The sequence below is a fragment of the Elephas maximus genome, chromosome 4, assembly GCF_024166365.1.
Source record: "Elephas maximus indicus isolate mEleMax1 chromosome 4, mEleMax1 primary haplotype, whole genome shotgun sequence".
In the NCBI taxonomy this organism is placed as follows: domain Eukaryota; kingdom Metazoa; phylum Chordata; class Mammalia; order Proboscidea; family Elephantidae; genus Elephas; species Elephas maximus.
This window is the reverse complement of record NC_064822.1, coordinates 168,401,304-168,418,571: the sequence shown is the minus strand read 5'-3', so window position 1 is coordinate 168,418,571 and position 17,268 is coordinate 168,401,304. Positions and strand designations below refer to the sequence as shown.

The window sequence follows — 17,268 nt, the reverse complement described above, 5'->3', positions numbered from 1 at the left end:
TGGAGGAGGAAAGGGTGAGGACTCGCCAGGAGCAAGCAGAGCTCTGGAACGAGTTCAGTGGGAATCCTTGCTCCTATTAAAGATGGGGTGGAAACCAACGGAGGGGCGCTTTTACAGGGGAAATGTAGGTCTCTGGGGCTCAAACATCAGTGCCTTCACACATGTTGATACTCTCTGTGGAATGTTCCTCCCAATCTTCTTCATCTTGCTTATGTTTGCATCTTCAAAACTCAGCTCATGCATCAACTCCTTCAGGAAGTCACCCCTAATTTCACCAGCCTGGGTTAGGTGCTCCTCTTTGGGGCGTATTTTAGCCTAGTTTTTATCACACTAAATTTTTTTTTTTTCATTTTTCTGTCTCTCTTCCTGGACAACTTAGTATCTGTTTGTTAACTTGTTTATTTTCTGTTTATCTACGTGAAGGCAGGAATTGTGTGTTCTGTTAACTGTTGTATTCCCAACTCATATCATAGTGCCCTGGTGGCTCAGTGGTTAAAGTGATTCACTGCTAACTGAAAGGTTAGCGGTTCGATACCATCAGTGGCTCTGTGGGAGAAAGATGTGGCAGTCTGCTTCCATAGAGATTTATAGTTTTGGAAACCCTACGGGGTCACTATGAGTCGGAATTAACTTGACAGCAGTGGGTTTGGTTTGGTTTTGGTGGCACATTGTAGGGAACATCTGTTCAAAGAATGGATGGGTGGATGAATCTTCAGTGCTTGATACCATAGTTGGATCATAGTAGAACCTCAAAACTGTGTATTAAAATTATTAATGAGTTTTCATTGCAAAGCAGAGCAGCTGGTACTAACTGAGGAGTCATAAGAAATGAAGAAAATCCTTCAAAGAATTTACAGTCTAATGGAAAAATTTAGGCTCATGTAGACCTTATCAAGGTGAAAAGACAAAACAATACAGTTGCCTACAACTGTCACACTATTTATCTTATTTATAGTTGTAGTCTCAGTACTCCAGAACCCTTAATTGTCCTCCTAAGGAACTTGTACATAGACCAAGAGGCAGTCATTTGAACAGAAAAAAGGGATACTGTGTGGTTTAAAATCAGGGAAGGTGTGCGTCAAGATGGTATCCTTTCACCATACTTGCTCAGTCTGTATGCTGAGCAAATAATATGAGAAGCTGGACTATATGAAGAATGCAGCATCTGGACTGGAGGAAGACTAATTAACAGCCTGCATTATGCTAATGATACCTTGCTTGCTCAAAGTGAAGAGGATGTGAAGCACTTACTGATGAAGATCAAAGACTACAGCCTTCAGTATGCAGTACACCTCAAGATAAAGAAAACAAAAATCTTCACAACTGGACCAATAAGCAACATCATGACAAATAGAGAAAAGACTGAAATTGTCAAAGATTTCATTTTACTTGGACCAACAAAAAATGCCCATAGAAGCAGCAGTCAAGAAATCGAAGGACATATTGCATTGGGCAAATGTGTTGCAAAAGACCACTTTAAAATCTTAAAAATCACAGATGTTACTCTGGTGACTAAGGTGTATCTGACCCAAGCCATGGTATTTTCAATCACTTCATAAGCATGTGAAAGCTGGACAATGAAAAAGAACGAAGAAGAATTTACCCATTTGAATGATGGTGAAGAATACTGAATATACCACGGACTGCGAGAAGAATGAATAAATCTGTCTTGGAAGAAGTACAGCTAGGCTGCTTCTTAGAAGTGAGGATGGCAAGACTTGTCTCATGTACTTTAGAAATGTTATCAGGAGGGACCAGTCCCTGAAGAAAGACATCATGCTTGGTAGAGAGTCTGCAAGAGAGAGAGGAAGACGGTCAACAAGATGGATTGACACAGTCGCTGCAACGATGGGCTCAAAACTATAGCAATGATTGTGAGGATGGCACAGGACCACACAGTGTTTGGTCAGTGTTTCATTATGTTGTACATGGGGTCGCTATGAGTCTGAATCAACTTGACAGCACCTAACAAGTCCCAGTAGAGTACTAGAACATGAGAGGGACTCAACAGATTTGCTGAAAGACAACAATTAAAAATATTCGATGATACTCAACTAGTTATGGACATGAACCCCAAAAAAACCAATGAAACGATAAGCATTTAAAAGTATTCTTCATCCTATCCATCTTCACTTCCACCTCTCATTTCTAAGTGTGCAAGAGTGCAAAGCTCTTTCCAGATCACTGTAAGAATGCAATTCCTGATTTTTTTTTTTTTTTGGCCCCCTTTTCAAGATTTTACCACCAAAACCTCAGCCTGGTTCAACCCTGCGGCCCCCAGTCTGACGTCACAATCTGGACCTAGAACTACCAATCCCAGAATGCTGAGCTCAGGGGCGGGCTCGCGGGGAGTCGCCGAGTGATTGGCGAGCGGAGGCATTTTCTTCCGGCGGAAGGGCTGAGGAGGCGGGGATTTGTGGAGGTGTCTGGGCGCTATTACCGGGTTGGGCGGGCCCTGTCTGGGAGGGGTCTGGAAGAGAGCCCTGGGTTCCCCGCCAGCTGAGGAGATGGATGAGGACGGGCTTCCTCTCATGGGGTCGGGCATAGACTTGACCAAGGTTTGTAAAAGACGGAGTTGAACTTCCGGAGACCGGGGAGGAGGACGAGGAAGGGACTCCCCGTTCCCAGAAAGACCCCACTTCGCCAGGCCCCACCTTGTACCTGGCCCCGGGCCCCTCTTCTGCTGGCCTCGGGAGGGAGTCTTCACCTTTCACCTTGAAAAGGGGTCCCTCCAGAGCTGATTAAGGGGATGTTGTGCCTCTCCCAGCCTTCGCTTCCCGGGTAACGTGTCTCTGTGCCCGGAGACGAGCGACTGGCGACTTGGGCCCGTTGCGACCTCTTAACCCTACCTCTTTGATTCGGCCCCCACGTGTTTTTGTGTGTTTACCTGTGTTGCCTTTACCTGTAAAATTTGTGAATCCGGAGTCAATTCTCAAAATTTTATGTAGCTTCTATCGTCTTCGGACCCCCCACCTCACAGTTTATGAAAACAAGTTAATGACGATTGTCAATACTTCAAGAAACTCATATCACACAGCAAGACGCCCTGTTCCTATGCCCATATGTCAAAGGAATTGCACTGTGTACGTTCCTCCGGTACGAATCATGTTTGTTTTTACATAACACAGGTGCCAGCTATTCAACAGAAAAGAACGGTGGCATTTCTAAACCAATTTGTGGTGCACACAGTACAGTTCCTCAACCACTTTTCTACAATTTGTGAGGAGGTAGGTCCTGTGATGTTGGTTTATAGAGTAGCCTAGAAATCACTTTGCTTTTTTTGAGGATGGCAAATGGAGTTAAAGAAGAATCACTCTGTTCAGATTGGCCTCTTGTCACCCAGTTGTTTTGTTAAGCTAAAGTCAGTCCTGCACTCCACCTCTGCTGAATAGTGTTTTAAAGGTCTTTGGAAGATAGTTCAGTAAGACTTATTGTGGTTAAAAAAAAAAAAGCTTATTGTGATTAAAGAGAATAAAAGGAATTCCAAGATTTCATAGTTGAAAACACTTGTGATTTTGAAATTTGTTACATGTGCTCTTACCCAGATATTTACATTTTTAAGTATATATTGTTTCAGTTTATTTTCAAATTGTTTTACATTCCTTGATCCAAACTGGAGCCCTGGTGGTGCAGTGTTAAAAGCTTGGCTGTTAACCATAAGGTTAACAGTTCAAATCCACCAGCTGCTCCTTGGAAACCCTATGGGGCAGTTTTACTCTGCCCTGTGGGGTCCCCATCAATCTAAATCCACTGGACAGCAACAGGTTTGGTTTGGTTTGATCCAAAAGATGCCCTGGAGAGGTAGCCTAGAAAGCTAACTTTGGCATCAGATGTCATTATGGAAATAAGAATATTTTCTGCAGATAACTCGTAAGTGAGGATTAAGTACCAGATTAAGGAGTAGGTACCAAATCCAGGGATTCTTGTTCTTAAAAAAAAGATGGGTAAGGCAAATTGGAAACATGGCTTGAAATTAAGTTTAAGAAAGAAGAGAGAGAGGTAAATCAGGGGGATTAGATAATTCACTGGGGCTTAGATAGTTAGGTGAGTTGATTGATTAAACAATTTGAAGTTCATTCTGTTTCATATGAGGTAAATAGCCTTAGCTAGTAGAGTGTTACATGTATTATTGTTACTACAATTTTTATGGAGATAGGAAAACTGTTTTCAGCGGATAAGATTCCTGCTGTTGTTTTTGCCTACTTATCAAAATCTTTTTACCGTCTCATTAAGACAAAAGAAAATAAAATATGGTATGATATGCCAGTTGATAGAGTCAGGGGATCAAAACAGTGTGTTTTATCTAACAGCAGGTCCAGAGCCTAGGTGCTTGCTTCCATGTATTTTATTTTGTACTGTGCCTTTCTAATTGGAGATAGAATTGACTGAATAAAAAGCAGTAAGCCAAGGATTTAGCCCTTCACTTTTTATACCAGAGTAGGGTGAAGTATCTAGGTGGGGAGTATCTCAGGATTGTTAATAGAGAGGAGCAGATACTCCATCCCTATATGCTTCATCACCAGATTAAAAAATAGAATAAACAACAACAAAACAAGAAGTAAACACTCTTGTGAAAGCAACTTGATTGAGCTGCTCTAAGGCAGGGATAACCCCTCCTCATTGTAGTACCTAACAATTTTCAAAGCCTGGAGAGTGTTGTCTGTTTGACAGCTAAAGCAAAGATAACAATAATCATCACTTACTTACTGATTGCTTTTAAGCCTCATGCTTCACAAGTTTCCCCCATCTGTTCCTCTCTCAGCTTCTCCCCCAACTGTTTTGGCTATGTCACTACTTCCTAGTTCTTCGTGAACTCTGAGAAAAAGCTTATTGACCAAAAACTCAATAAGTTTAAAGTAGTTTGCCTCTTTCTCCTAAGGATGATAACCTGTGGTTGATTGTAAGTCGTATTTTACAATTCACTTTAGAGGTTTGGATAATTGTGTCAGTTATAGATATGTTTGCTCAATGTGATGACAGTAAGGAAAAAACCAAACCTGTTGCTGTCGAGTCAATTCCAACTCATAGTGACCCTATAGGACAGAGTAGAACTGTCCCATAGAGTTTCCAAGGAGCACCTGATAGATTCAAACTGCCAACCTTTTGGTTAGCAGCTGTAGCTCTTTACTATGCCACCAGGGTTTCCGTAAAGACAATAACTAATATTTATCATGTGATTATTCTGTATTAGGCATTGTACTAAGTGCTTTACGTGATCATCATCACAGCCCAGCCATTTGAGAGAGGTTCAGGTATCCCAGTTACACAGAAACTGAGCTGTAGAAAGGCTTAAATCATTTGCTTAGACATTTATTCATTTGTTTGTTCATTCATTCATTCATCACTGGCTGCTGTATAACTTGCCCACAGCCACACAGCTAGAAAGTAACAGAGCTGGGATTCCATCTCTGGTCTATTAACTTGAAAAGCCAAAAACATCTTACTACCCGGTTACATTATACCTTCTGTTCTGAAAAAGAAGTTTGGTTGCATCATTTTTCAGGGAGAAAGTGCAGTGCTTTCTTTATAGTTATTTCATAATCTGTTTTTGAGATTACTTTTCTTTGCTGTGTCTTGTCTTTTTGATGTAACATCTTTTTGATACGATAAATTCCAAAGATATATGTATTCAAGCATAAAGTGCCATTTTCTCCTGAGCTAGAATCAATATGGTATTTCAAAATGATTTTTAATTTGTTGATAATAACGTTACGACCTGTAGTCCTTGTTTACTTAAAACCTTAAACAGGAACCAAAATGACTATGTTTCCCTCCTCAAAAAATGAATGTCAACTTTTATTTTTTGAATTGGTGGAGAGCAGAGGGGTCAGAGGGTTTACAAAAAAAAAAAAAAAAACTTTTTTCCTCACAGGATTTGGTTTGAACCAAACCAAAACTATAGCAGTTAAACTCATGCTGGAATTGAATTTGAAACAAATTGCTAGAGCAGTTTCTTCATTAATAGTGCTGTGTTTAGAGTTCTATAATAAGGAGAAACCCTGAAGATCTAAACTTTCTATACTTTATGCATACTATACTGTGCTACTTTGTCACTCTTCTAATGACAGGCACTAGAGTAGTAGAAAGGTTAGAAGGCAGAGAAGGGAAAGTAGTTGAATCAGATACAAGTTACAGAATTACTTAGGGTCATCTTTTCTTCCTTCACAAATATCCTAGTAAGCACTTGTGTCCTGACCCTAGTCAGTAAAATCTTACGGTTTTCCACTGGGACTGCAAATTTACAAAATGGAGGGTAGCACAAGCTCTATGGCTATTGCAGGTAAAACTGAGTTTGGTGAATTGTAAAGTCAAAGATACTCTCTAAATAGATCACAGTCAGATGTGCTATTATGACTCAGACTTGTAACATGCATAGCATACTGGACTTTTAATCGTTTTTTAATATTCTAAAATTTTTTTTTCAAAAATCTTCAAGTACAGGGAAAAGTGCTGTGAATTCTCACATGAACTGAAAATATTTATGGCAGGGAGCCCTGGTGGCGCAGTGGTTAAGGTGCTTGACTGCTAACTGAAACATCAGCGGTTCGAAACTACCAGTGACTCCACTGGAGAAAGATGTGGCAGTGTGCTTCCATAAAGATTTACAGCCTTGGAAACCCTATGGGGTCGCTATGAGTCGGAATTGACTCAGTGGCAGTGGGTTTTGGTTTATCGTCTACGTCCAGTATTTAAGCCAGCCATCAGACTTAACCTTCAACCAGATAATGTTTTTCTTAAAACCCTTGTTTGCTGCCACATATTTTACAACTGCTGAGCTTAAGTGTCAGATGAAGCTTAACAAAACTGTTGATTGCTTTCCGTTCTGGCTTCTAGGACATATACAACCCAGTGGTGTATAGCAAGAGATCCATTATTTAAAAATATTGTTTCTCTTTTAGAGACGTAGATATGCAAACTGGATATTTTATGACCCTGAAAAACCACTCTTTATTTTTCTTTCCATGTTCAACTAGTGGTTCCATATTTCTTCCTTTTGTCTTCTTTTTCACTTTAATAAAATGTTTTGCCTTAGAAATAGGTAGGTGATAAATCAAGAAGTTCTCAGTTTATCTGAAAAATTTCAGGTACATTGTAGTTTTGCCCGTTATCCCAAGCCAAGGCATTTCAGATTTATTTCAAATTATTCCAGAAATGAAAGGATGGTAATGGAAAAGACCATTACCTTTCCATTCCCTGTTTGCTAAAACTTTCAGAGGTGGGGACAGTTACTATCATTGATCATGTTACTTATACCATATCCATAGTCATTCATACTTTAGAACAGTGGTTTCAACCAGGGGACATTTGGCATTGTCTATAAAAAAAAAATTTTTTTTTTAATTAACTTTTATTGAGCTTCAAGTGAACGTTTACAAATCAAGTCAAACTGTTTTTTTTTTTTTTTTAATAGACATTTTTGGTTGTCACAACTGAGGGGTGCTACAGGCACTTAGTGGGTGGATGCCAGACATACTGCTAAACATCCTATAGTACATAGGACAGCTTCACACAACAAATAATAACCAGTCCAAAATGTCAGTGGAGCCCAGGTTAAGAAACTCTACATTAGAGGGATCTGGGAGTTGCAGAAGGAAAATGAAGAAGGCGTAAACATCTTAGAAATGAACGTCAGTAGCCCATAAATGAAACCAGGCTCATTGTCATTTGATAATGGCTTTTTTTAAGAAATATGTATGGAAACCCTGGTGGAGTAGAGGTTAAGTGCTGTGGCTGCTAACCAAAAAGTTGGCAGTTCGAATCCGCCAGGCACTCCTTGGAAACTCTACAGGGCAGTTCGACTGTCCTATAGGGTCGCTATGAGTTGGAATCGACTCGATGGCAGTGAGTTTGGTTTTGGCTGGGAAGAAATATATATATTCATGTATGTGATAGAGGTGATTACATGGAAATGGGCTCAAAACCATTTGTTTATGCTGGATTATCTTTGAAGAGCAGAGGTTCTGAATTGTGCTGTGGACCTTTTAGCAGTCCAGTAAAGCCAAATTACTGTTTTTAAGTGCATAAAATAAAATACGTAGGATTACAAAAGAACCGATGAAATATCATCAAAATACTTTTAAAAACTCAAAATTATGGTAACACATCCTTTATTAAAGCATTAAATATGTGAGTGGCGTGTCTAATCATGACTAACTGTGAATTATGACAAATGTAAATAATTGAAAAATCTGCAGCAATTGTAATGTGATAAAAAAAATCTGTGATTTCTATGGGTGACAAAGCTATATGTCCTAATACTACTGTAATCCTGTTGATTAAGTTTAAAGTTGAAGAAAATGCTAAATTTAAGTCAGAGATAAATAAAAATAGAGATGTAGTTTTTTTTCACCCAGCCAGGTTCATGGACCCCAGGTTTAGAAAGACTGGGTAGGTGATTTTCTCAAAATCATATCAACAACAGGCTTTCCTCTTGGCTTGGGAAGATCTATGTTGTAATAAATTGTGTTGTTATTTTATTATCCATGAAGGCATTATCCATGTTCTCTAGAGCTGGTTTTTGAGGTTCTAAAATATTAAATGTGTTATCTGAAAATATAAAATACATCCTAAAAAAAAAAAAATTTTTTTTTTTTAATGTTACATATTGAAACATTTGAAAATCATTGCATAACATACCCAGCATCCCTACAAGAATTTGTAAATTAACAATTAGACTATTTTGGACATATTATAAAACTCAGTTTGTTCCTGAAATCTTCTTTACATTTGTCAATCTCGTTATAAAATAGGGTGATAGTAGCAGTATGAAGCAAAAAGCTACTGCTTAAAATACCAATCCTTATAATTACTTTAAATTAAAAAAAAAATTATTCTCAAACCAGTATCAAGGATATTTAGATAATGTTTTATAAATTAAAATATATTGATGTTTACAATAAATCAGCATCTTTCATGTCTCACATAGTTAAATCATTCATATAATCTTGATTTTTAAAAAAAATAAAGTCATTTCATTTTGGTGAGGTTTTTATTATGGTGGATGAAAATAGGTAAGGTGAGTGGCAAAGCAAAAAATAGTTATACCAGACTAATCTGCACCCCTCAAAATATGAGAATCACTGCTCTAGAAAGTATAACTTATTTCTCCAAGCCTCTTTAAATTTTCATAGTTTTCCAAATAAACATTCTCATCCTTAGTTCTTATTTACTAAGATCTGTATTTCAGTCTTACCCTGTCTGAATCATTGAGTACCCATTGGAATTAGGGACAAGTTAGTTTTATGCTATTACCCTGAAATGTTTTTTAAGCCATTTTTTAAAAATAATTTCAGAAAAACAACACCTGTGTTAGGAGATTTACCACGGTCAGAAAAATTTGATTCTCAGTATTTAGCACAGTAGCATCTTAGTCTTAATGAGAAGCAAATTGATTATTTGTTGGCCTTGAATAACAAAATTTGTGCCTAGGCAATACCCAGGAATTTTCCATCATGTTTCAAAAATGTAACATTGTTTCAAAAGTAGCATCTGAAGAGTATTGGCTGTGGAGTTGGAGTATTTGAGTTCAGATTATTTAATTTATGTGATGATACAGTTTTCTTATCTTTAAGATTAGCATATATTCCTACTTCATAGATTTGGTGTGAGAATTCAATTATTACGTTGCGTGTACAGGATAGCGTGTAAGGTAAATGCTCAAATGTTTCAGTGATGATTATTGCTTAAAAGTATATACTGACATAGGCATGTAAAGACAAAAATTGATTTTTTAAAAATTCAATTTTGCCTTTTTCTGTATTCACTTAACTTTAATCAAACTAATGTGTGCATTTTTAAAACAAATTATAAATTACCATTCACTTTACAAATTTGCTGTAGGATTTCTTCAATTTCTAAGCTACTTTAATGAATTAAAAGATTGATTAAATTTGCCTAAATTTTATTCCCATGGTTTTCAGTAATACTCCTATAATTTAGAGAGGAATTCCTCTGTCTACATTTTATAAACCTGTTTTTATGTTTCCATAAACCTTGTGTGAACAAATCCTGGATGTCAAAGTTAAACTTAGCCTGATTGTTCACTTTGAATGCCATTAAAACTAGATTCTGATGTTTTATTTCTAAATTATGTTCTTCGTAGATACCAACATGCTCATCTTAAAAATAAGTGTCCTGTGAAGGAGCACTGACTACTTTGGGTTTTTTTCAGTTTTTCCCCCTCTTAATGTTGGCAAAATGACTGTCCTCAGGGTGTTAAAGTTCTGTTTATGCGTTAGTCAGGATCTTGTTAATATCCCAGAAAGCAGTCAGAATGCTGCATGCTCATCTGCCAACTCATAAACTGGCTAACTGCTTCTTGGACTGTGGGACTGAGTATAATAGTGTTTAGGAATAGGGCTTTTAAATAAAAGTTCTTATATAAATACTTTGTTTCTTTTATTTGTATGTGCGCGTATATCTCTATCTATAAATTATCTATCTATAGATTACTTAATTGTTCAGAGTAACTAGAGCATGGTAAACTCTTCATTCTGGTTTATCTCGGCTTTTGATAGTAGATTGCTTCTTTTTGGTTTTTCAGTACTCATTTTAATTTTTTGTCTTTTAATTCTTTCTCACATGAACCACTCATCTTCCAATTCATCCCTTTTGCTTTTCAAACTTAAAAAGTTTCAATTTGAGACCAATTGTATATGCTTATTATGTTTAAGTAATTTATAAAGGCAGATCCTGTCCCAGACTGTCTTTGGCTAATTTTTATTCTTTCTCTTGCTTTTCTATGAAGAATTTCTTCATTCATCAAAAATAATTATTAAGCTCCTGTTAACTGTCAGGTACTGTTCTGGGCACTCGGATACAGCAATGAACAAAAGACTCTGTACTCAGGGAGTTCACATTCTGGTCCCAGTGATTATTTATTGCTCTGATAATGAGTTTGATAAGAATGAAATTACAACTTTTTTTTCTGTGAATACAATTTAATAAAATAACTGTGAAGCATGCTAATGAAGATAGTAGAACACTCGAGTTCCCATTCCTACCTAAGTACATAACAGAAGTAGTGTATTAAAAAATGATAAATACATATACTACCAAAACCAAACCCAGCTCATAACGACCCTGTAGGACAGAGTAGAACTGTCCCATAGGGTTTCCAAGGAGCGCCTAGTGGATTTGAACTACTGACCTTTTGGTTGGCAGCTGTAGCACTTAACCGCTACGCCACCAGGTTATCCACATATACAACAGTTTTTATTATTTTCAAATCTGTCCTTTGTTGTTAACGGTTTATTTTAATCAGAGACTTTATTCTGATGTATCTAATCTTTCTTTTTCAGAAACTGGCAGACCTTTCTCTTCGTATCCAACAAATTGAAACAACTCTCAATATTTTAGATGCAAAGGTTTGTATTCCTGAATAATTTATAGTATAAATTTTATTGTGCGTATACCAACTTTCTCAATCCTACTTAACTTTAATTGCATTTGAGAGTGAATTCAGGGTATCTTCACGGCAGTGGGTTTTTTTTTTTTTTCTGCATGCATGAGGTGGCACTTGTGGTTGTTATTTCAAAATTCACTATAATTACAAAGGAAATGGTATTCGTTATGAACAGTTAACTGAGCCTGTTCAAATGTAGACATGGATACAGTGTTCGTTGCAGTAGTAGTCACACTAGCCAAAAGGTGGAAACAACCTAAATGCTTCAATAAATGAATGAATAAACAAAATGTGGTACATACACATAATGGAGTGTTACTCTGCCTTAAAGAGAAATGAAGTCCCGATACATGCGACAACATGGATGAACCTTGAAAACATTATGCTGAGTGAAGTAAATCTCAAAAGGACAAATATTGTATGATCCCACTTATGTGAAATATCTAGAATAGGCAAATATGTAGAGAACAAAGTCTACTAGTGGTTACCCAAGGATGGAAGAGAGGGGAAAAGAAAGAGTCATTGCTTGGGAGACACAGAGCTTCTCTTAAGGGTGATGGAAAAATTTGGAAACAGATAGTGGTGATGGCTGAACAACATGATGAAGGTAATTAATGCCTCTGAATTATACATATTAAAAATGTTGAAATGGCAAATTTTCTAAGTATATACTCACCACAATAAAAAAGTAAATAAAGTTTTAAAAAATATAGAGATGGATTGAGGTTTCTTTCACTACTTGTCAAAAGTGTAATGTGAGTAATGTTTTAACAAATTGACCTGTTACATAGTTTACTTCATTTGATGGGAAATTCAAAATTATTTTAGTAGTTATCATTTGATAACACAGTAAGAAAATTACGTTAAATTTAGATATCTCCAGATAAAAATCTGGAGACAGTACCAGCTGTTTTTCAGATATGTTAAAATGCTAATGAAGAGAACAGGTTTTGATGTCAGAAGCTGAAAGCAATAATTAGGAAAAATAGGTTTTTTGATTTGAAAACTTAAAAGATTTTGATAAATAACAGTGACATACTTAGATTTAACTTGATACCTGTGTTTTTCCTATTTATAATGTACTGGACACACTAGTATATTTTTGTGACTTTGTCCTTTTACCAAAAAAAAAAAAAAAAATGACTTGAAAAAATATTTATTGACTATGAGGAATAGAAATGACATTAATATTTTAGAATAAGAACCAAATACTTAGTTTGTACATCTCCTTGTGGACTTGAGCAGCTGTGTTTTTCTCAGAATATTTCTCTAGCTGAAAACAATTAGGATACCTGGTCTTGAACATTTTCAAGATATTCTTCTACCAGTTATACCCACTTGAAACTATTTGGACCATAGCCATTGTCTAAGTACTGTCATCAGTCAACAGTTCTCAATGAATATTGCTGCTTGAGAGCTTATTACCATTGGTTTTTTTCATTATCCTTTATTATGGGTATGTATCTCATTTTAATGTTTGAGGACCAAGTTAGAGTCCAAGGTCATAAGTGAAGTTACCAGATAGACAAGTTAACTTTAGTCATTTCCATGCCCATAGCATTAACCCCTAAACTGAGCCAAACATTATTTGACAGCATAATTTGGATATCAGTATGAAATCAGAGAAAGGGTTTGCATGGATCTGGCAAATCCAAACTGAAATGCTTAACCACTGACAGCATGCCCATCTTTTCTGTATGAAAAACAACACGTTTCAGTAACATTCCATTGAGGACTGTTTGAAAAAAAGTAAAAAGTCATACATTAATATGTGAAGTCAAGAGTTGTGTAATTTACCAGATAATTCAGACTTAAAATGTGCTACAAAACACTTTTGATAAAAAATATTTTTATAACAATTTTATAAGGTAAGTTTTCTTATCTCCATTTTACAGATGAGAGAATTGAGGCATAGGGAGGTTGGTACAAGGTCATACAGCTTATGAGAGGTAGAAGTAGGGCTTAAACCTGGGCAGTTTGACTCCAAAGCCCATGTTCTCGATCCTTACAGTATGATTCTATGTATTTTAAAAATAATTTCTGGAAAAAGAGTGGTTATAAATTAAATTATATTTTTGATAAATTCTTAAAGTATTTTGTTTCTGAATGTCTTTCACTTTTAAATATCTATGGCGTGGAGAATTTCCCACACCAAATTTGAGGTTTTATAGACCTATTTCCATAGTCATAAAACTTAATATAAAAACCAGTTGCCCACAGCTAACATCATACTCAATGGGGAAAGACCAAGAGCTTTCTCATTAAGATCAGAAACTGGACAGGGATGCCTACTCTCACCACTGCTACTCAACATCATTCTGGAAGTCCTAGCCAGCAGTTAGGTTAGAAAAATAAGAGGTGTTCAAATCGGAAAGGAGGAAGTAAAACTATTCCTTTTCACAGACGGCATGATCCTAAACATAGAAAAACCCAAAGAATATAGAAGAAACCTATTGGAGTTAGGAAATGAATTCAGCAAAGTGGCAGGGCACAAGATCAACACGCAAAAATCAGTTAGGTTTCTATATATCAGCAGTGAGCAAGTAGAAAAAGAAATTAAGCAAACATTATTTACAATAATATCTAAAGAATAAAGTACCTAGGAATTAATTTAACCAAGAGGGTGAAGACATATATAGAAATTACAAAACAGCACTAAAAGAAATTAAAGAAGCTCCCCCTGAGGGACTGAATTACTGGGCTGAGGGCTGGGGACCATGGTCTCAGGGGACGTCTAGTTCAGTTGGTATAAAATAGTTTATAAAGAAAATGTTCTGTATCCTAGTTTGGTGAATACCGTCTGGGGTCTTAAAAGCTTGTGAGTGGCCGTCTAAGATACTCCACTGCTTCCACCCCCATCTGGAGCAAGAGAGAATGAAGAAAACCAAAGATACAAGGGAAAGATTAGTCCAAAGGAATAAAAGACCACAACTCTCGCAGCTTCCACCGGACTGACTCTAGCACAACTAGATGGTGCTCAGCTACCACCACCAACTGCTCTTACAGGGATCACAATAGAGGGCCCTGGACATAGGTGGAGAAAAACGTAGAACAAAATTCAAACTCACGAAAAAAGAACAGACTTACTGGTCTGAAAGAGACTGGTGAAATCTAGACAGTATGGCCCCAGGACACCTTTACAACTCAATATGGAAGTCACTCCTGAGGTTCATCCTTCAGCCAAAGATTAGATAGGCCCATAAAACAAACAATAATACATGTAGCTCAACCATGTACATGAGACTAAAAGAGCAAACCAGCCCAGGGGCAAGGATGAGAAAGCAGGAGGGGACAGGAAAGCTGGGTGAATGGAAATGACGAAACCAGTGTCGCGAAGGGGAGAGTGTTGACACATCACAGGATTGGCAACCATTGTCACAAAACGATATGTGTATTTATTGTTTAATGAGAAACTAATTTGCTCTATAAACCTTCATCTAAAACACAATAAACACAACAACAAAAAAGAAAAGTGCTAAATAAATGGAAGGACATTGCATATTCATGGATTGGAAGGCTTAATATAGTTAAGATGTCAGTACTACCCAAAAAAAAAAAGCAATCTATAAATTCAGTGCAGTCCGTATCATAATTCAAGTAGCTTTCTTTGCAGAAATGGAAAAACCATTCTTCAAATTTATACCGAAGGATAAAAACTGTCTCTTGACCTATGTACAGGCTAAGGGACACCAAATAGCTAAAGCAATCTTGAATAAAGTAGGAGGACTCACACTTCCTCATTTTAAAACATACTGTACAGCTACAGTAATTAGAACAGCACAGTACTGGTATAATAATAGACATATAGACAAATGGAATAGAATTAAAAGTCCAGAAATAAATCCATACATCTACGGTCAACTGATTTTTGACAGGGTTGGTAACTCCATTCAATGGGGAAGGAAGAATCTCTTCAATAAATGGTGCTGGGCCTCTTCAGGAGCAAGGAAGATTGAAGAAAACTAAACATACAAGGAAAAGATTAGTCCAAAGGACTATGGACCACATCTACCACGGCCTCCACCAGACTGAGTCTAGTATAACTAGATAGTGCCTGGCTACCACTACTGACTGCTCTGATAGGGATGACAATAGAGGGTCCTGGACAGAGCTGGAGAAAAATATGGAACAAAATTCTAACTCACAAAAAAAGACCAGACTTACTGGCCTGACAGAGACTGGAGAAACCCCGAGAGTATGGCTCCCAGGCACCCTTTTAGCTCAGCAATGAAGTCACTCCTGAGGTTCACCCTCAGCCAAAGATGAGACAGGCCCATAAAACAAAATGAGACTAAAGGGGCACAACAGCCCAGGGGCAAGGACTAGAAGGCAGGAGAGGACAGGAAAGTTGGTAATAGGGAACCCAAGGTGGAAAAGGGAGAGTGTTGACATGTTGTGGGGTTGTTAATCACTGTTATAAAACGATATGTGTACTGTTCAATGAGAAGCTACCTCTGTAAACCTTCATCTAAAGTACGATAAATAAATCAATGGTGCTGGGAAGATTGGATTTCCACATCCAGAAGAATGAAGATCTATGCCTCGTACCATACACAAAAACCAATTGAAGATACTGTGTTTTTACACAAATAATGCACGCCTTCTGCATCCCTTTGCCTATAGCACCCTTCATCACAAGGCACCCTCACAAGCACCACCGTGCCAATCCTCTTCCACATGTTGCTGTAAAAAAAAAAAAGATTAGTGTAGTGCACCTAGAAAACTACCTTGCCAGGGGAGGGCACAGCTGGCAAACAAATGCAGAAGGTGCACATTATTTGCATAAAAAATCAGTAGATCAAGGACCTCAATATGAAAACTAAAACCATGAAATTCTTAGAAGAAAATGTAGGGGCGATATTTTAGAACCTGGTGTTTACCAATAGATTATCAGATATGACAAGAAAAGTTTGAGCAATAAAAGACAAAATAGATAAATAGAACCTCATAAAAATTAAATACTTTTATACATTTCAGAGTGCTTAACAAAGTGAAAAGACAACCTACAAATTGGGAGAAAATTTTCGGAATCCACCAAGGAGCACCTGGTGGATTCGAACTGCTGACCTTTGGTTAGCAGCTGTAGCACTTAACCACTACAGCACCAGGGTTTCTTATCAGCAGTTAACCAAACCAAACCAAACCCACTGCCGCCAAGTCGATTCCAACTCATAGCGACCCTATAGGACAGAGTAGAACTGCCCCATAGAGTTTCCAAGGAGCGCCTGGTGGATTCGAACTGCTGACCTTTTGGTTAGCAGCTGTAGCACTTAACCACTACGCCACCAGGGTTTCCTATTAGCAGTTAGGGAGTTGCAAATCAAATCATAATGAGATATCACCTCACCCCCGTAAGGATGGTAATGATTAAAAAACATGGAAAACAACAGGCGTTGGTGAGGTTTTGGAGAAACTAAAACACTCCTCCATTGCTGATGGGAATGTAAAATGGTGCAGCCACTATGGAAAACAGTTCGGCAGTTCCTCAAGAAGTTGAACATAGAACTACCATGTGACCCAGCAATCCCAATCCTAGGTATATACCCAGAAGTGAAGAAAGGAACACAAATGGAAGCCTGTACACCAGTGTTCATTGCAGAACTTTTTACAGTAGCCAAAAGATGGAAACATCTGAAATGTCTATCAGCAGGTTAATGAATAAACAAAATGTGGTATATACATATAATGGAATGTTATGCAACTGTAAAGAGAAATGAAGTTCTGGTGCATGCCACAATAAAGATGGACCTTGACATAGATGAACCTGGGATGCCGAATCAAACAATTCAGCTCTAAAAAGGCACTTCTTAGGCAGCTGGTAATTAATAGAACAGTACTTCTCAAATTTCAAACGTTATGCTGAG

At 37.3% G+C, this 17,268-nt stretch overlaps 1 protein-coding gene across 5 annotated transcripts in view; it reads left to right on the top strand.

Annotated features, from left to right (window-relative positions):
* Positions 1 to 2,404: 2,404 nt before the first annotated feature.
* The window catches only part of WASHC3 (WASH complex subunit 3), a 58,731-nt gene continuing 43,867 nt past the window's right edge, over positions 2,405 to 17,268 (top strand). For 2 of the 5 annotated variants that reach the window (XM_049884199.1, XM_049884196.1), the window contains exons 1-3: positions 2,409 to 2,558; positions 3,129 to 3,227; positions 11,301 to 11,366. In XM_049884199.1, the coding sequence (XP_049740156.1) occupies positions 2,508 to 2,558; positions 3,129 to 3,227; positions 11,301 to 11,366 (216 nt within the window). In that variant the 5' untranslated portion in view covers positions 2,409 to 2,507. Of the gene's footprint in view, positions 2,559 to 3,128; positions 3,228 to 11,300; positions 11,367 to 17,268 lie in introns of all 5 variants that reach the window. The other 3 variants (XM_049884197.1, XM_049884198.1, XM_049884200.1) reach the window with 3 other exon arrangements.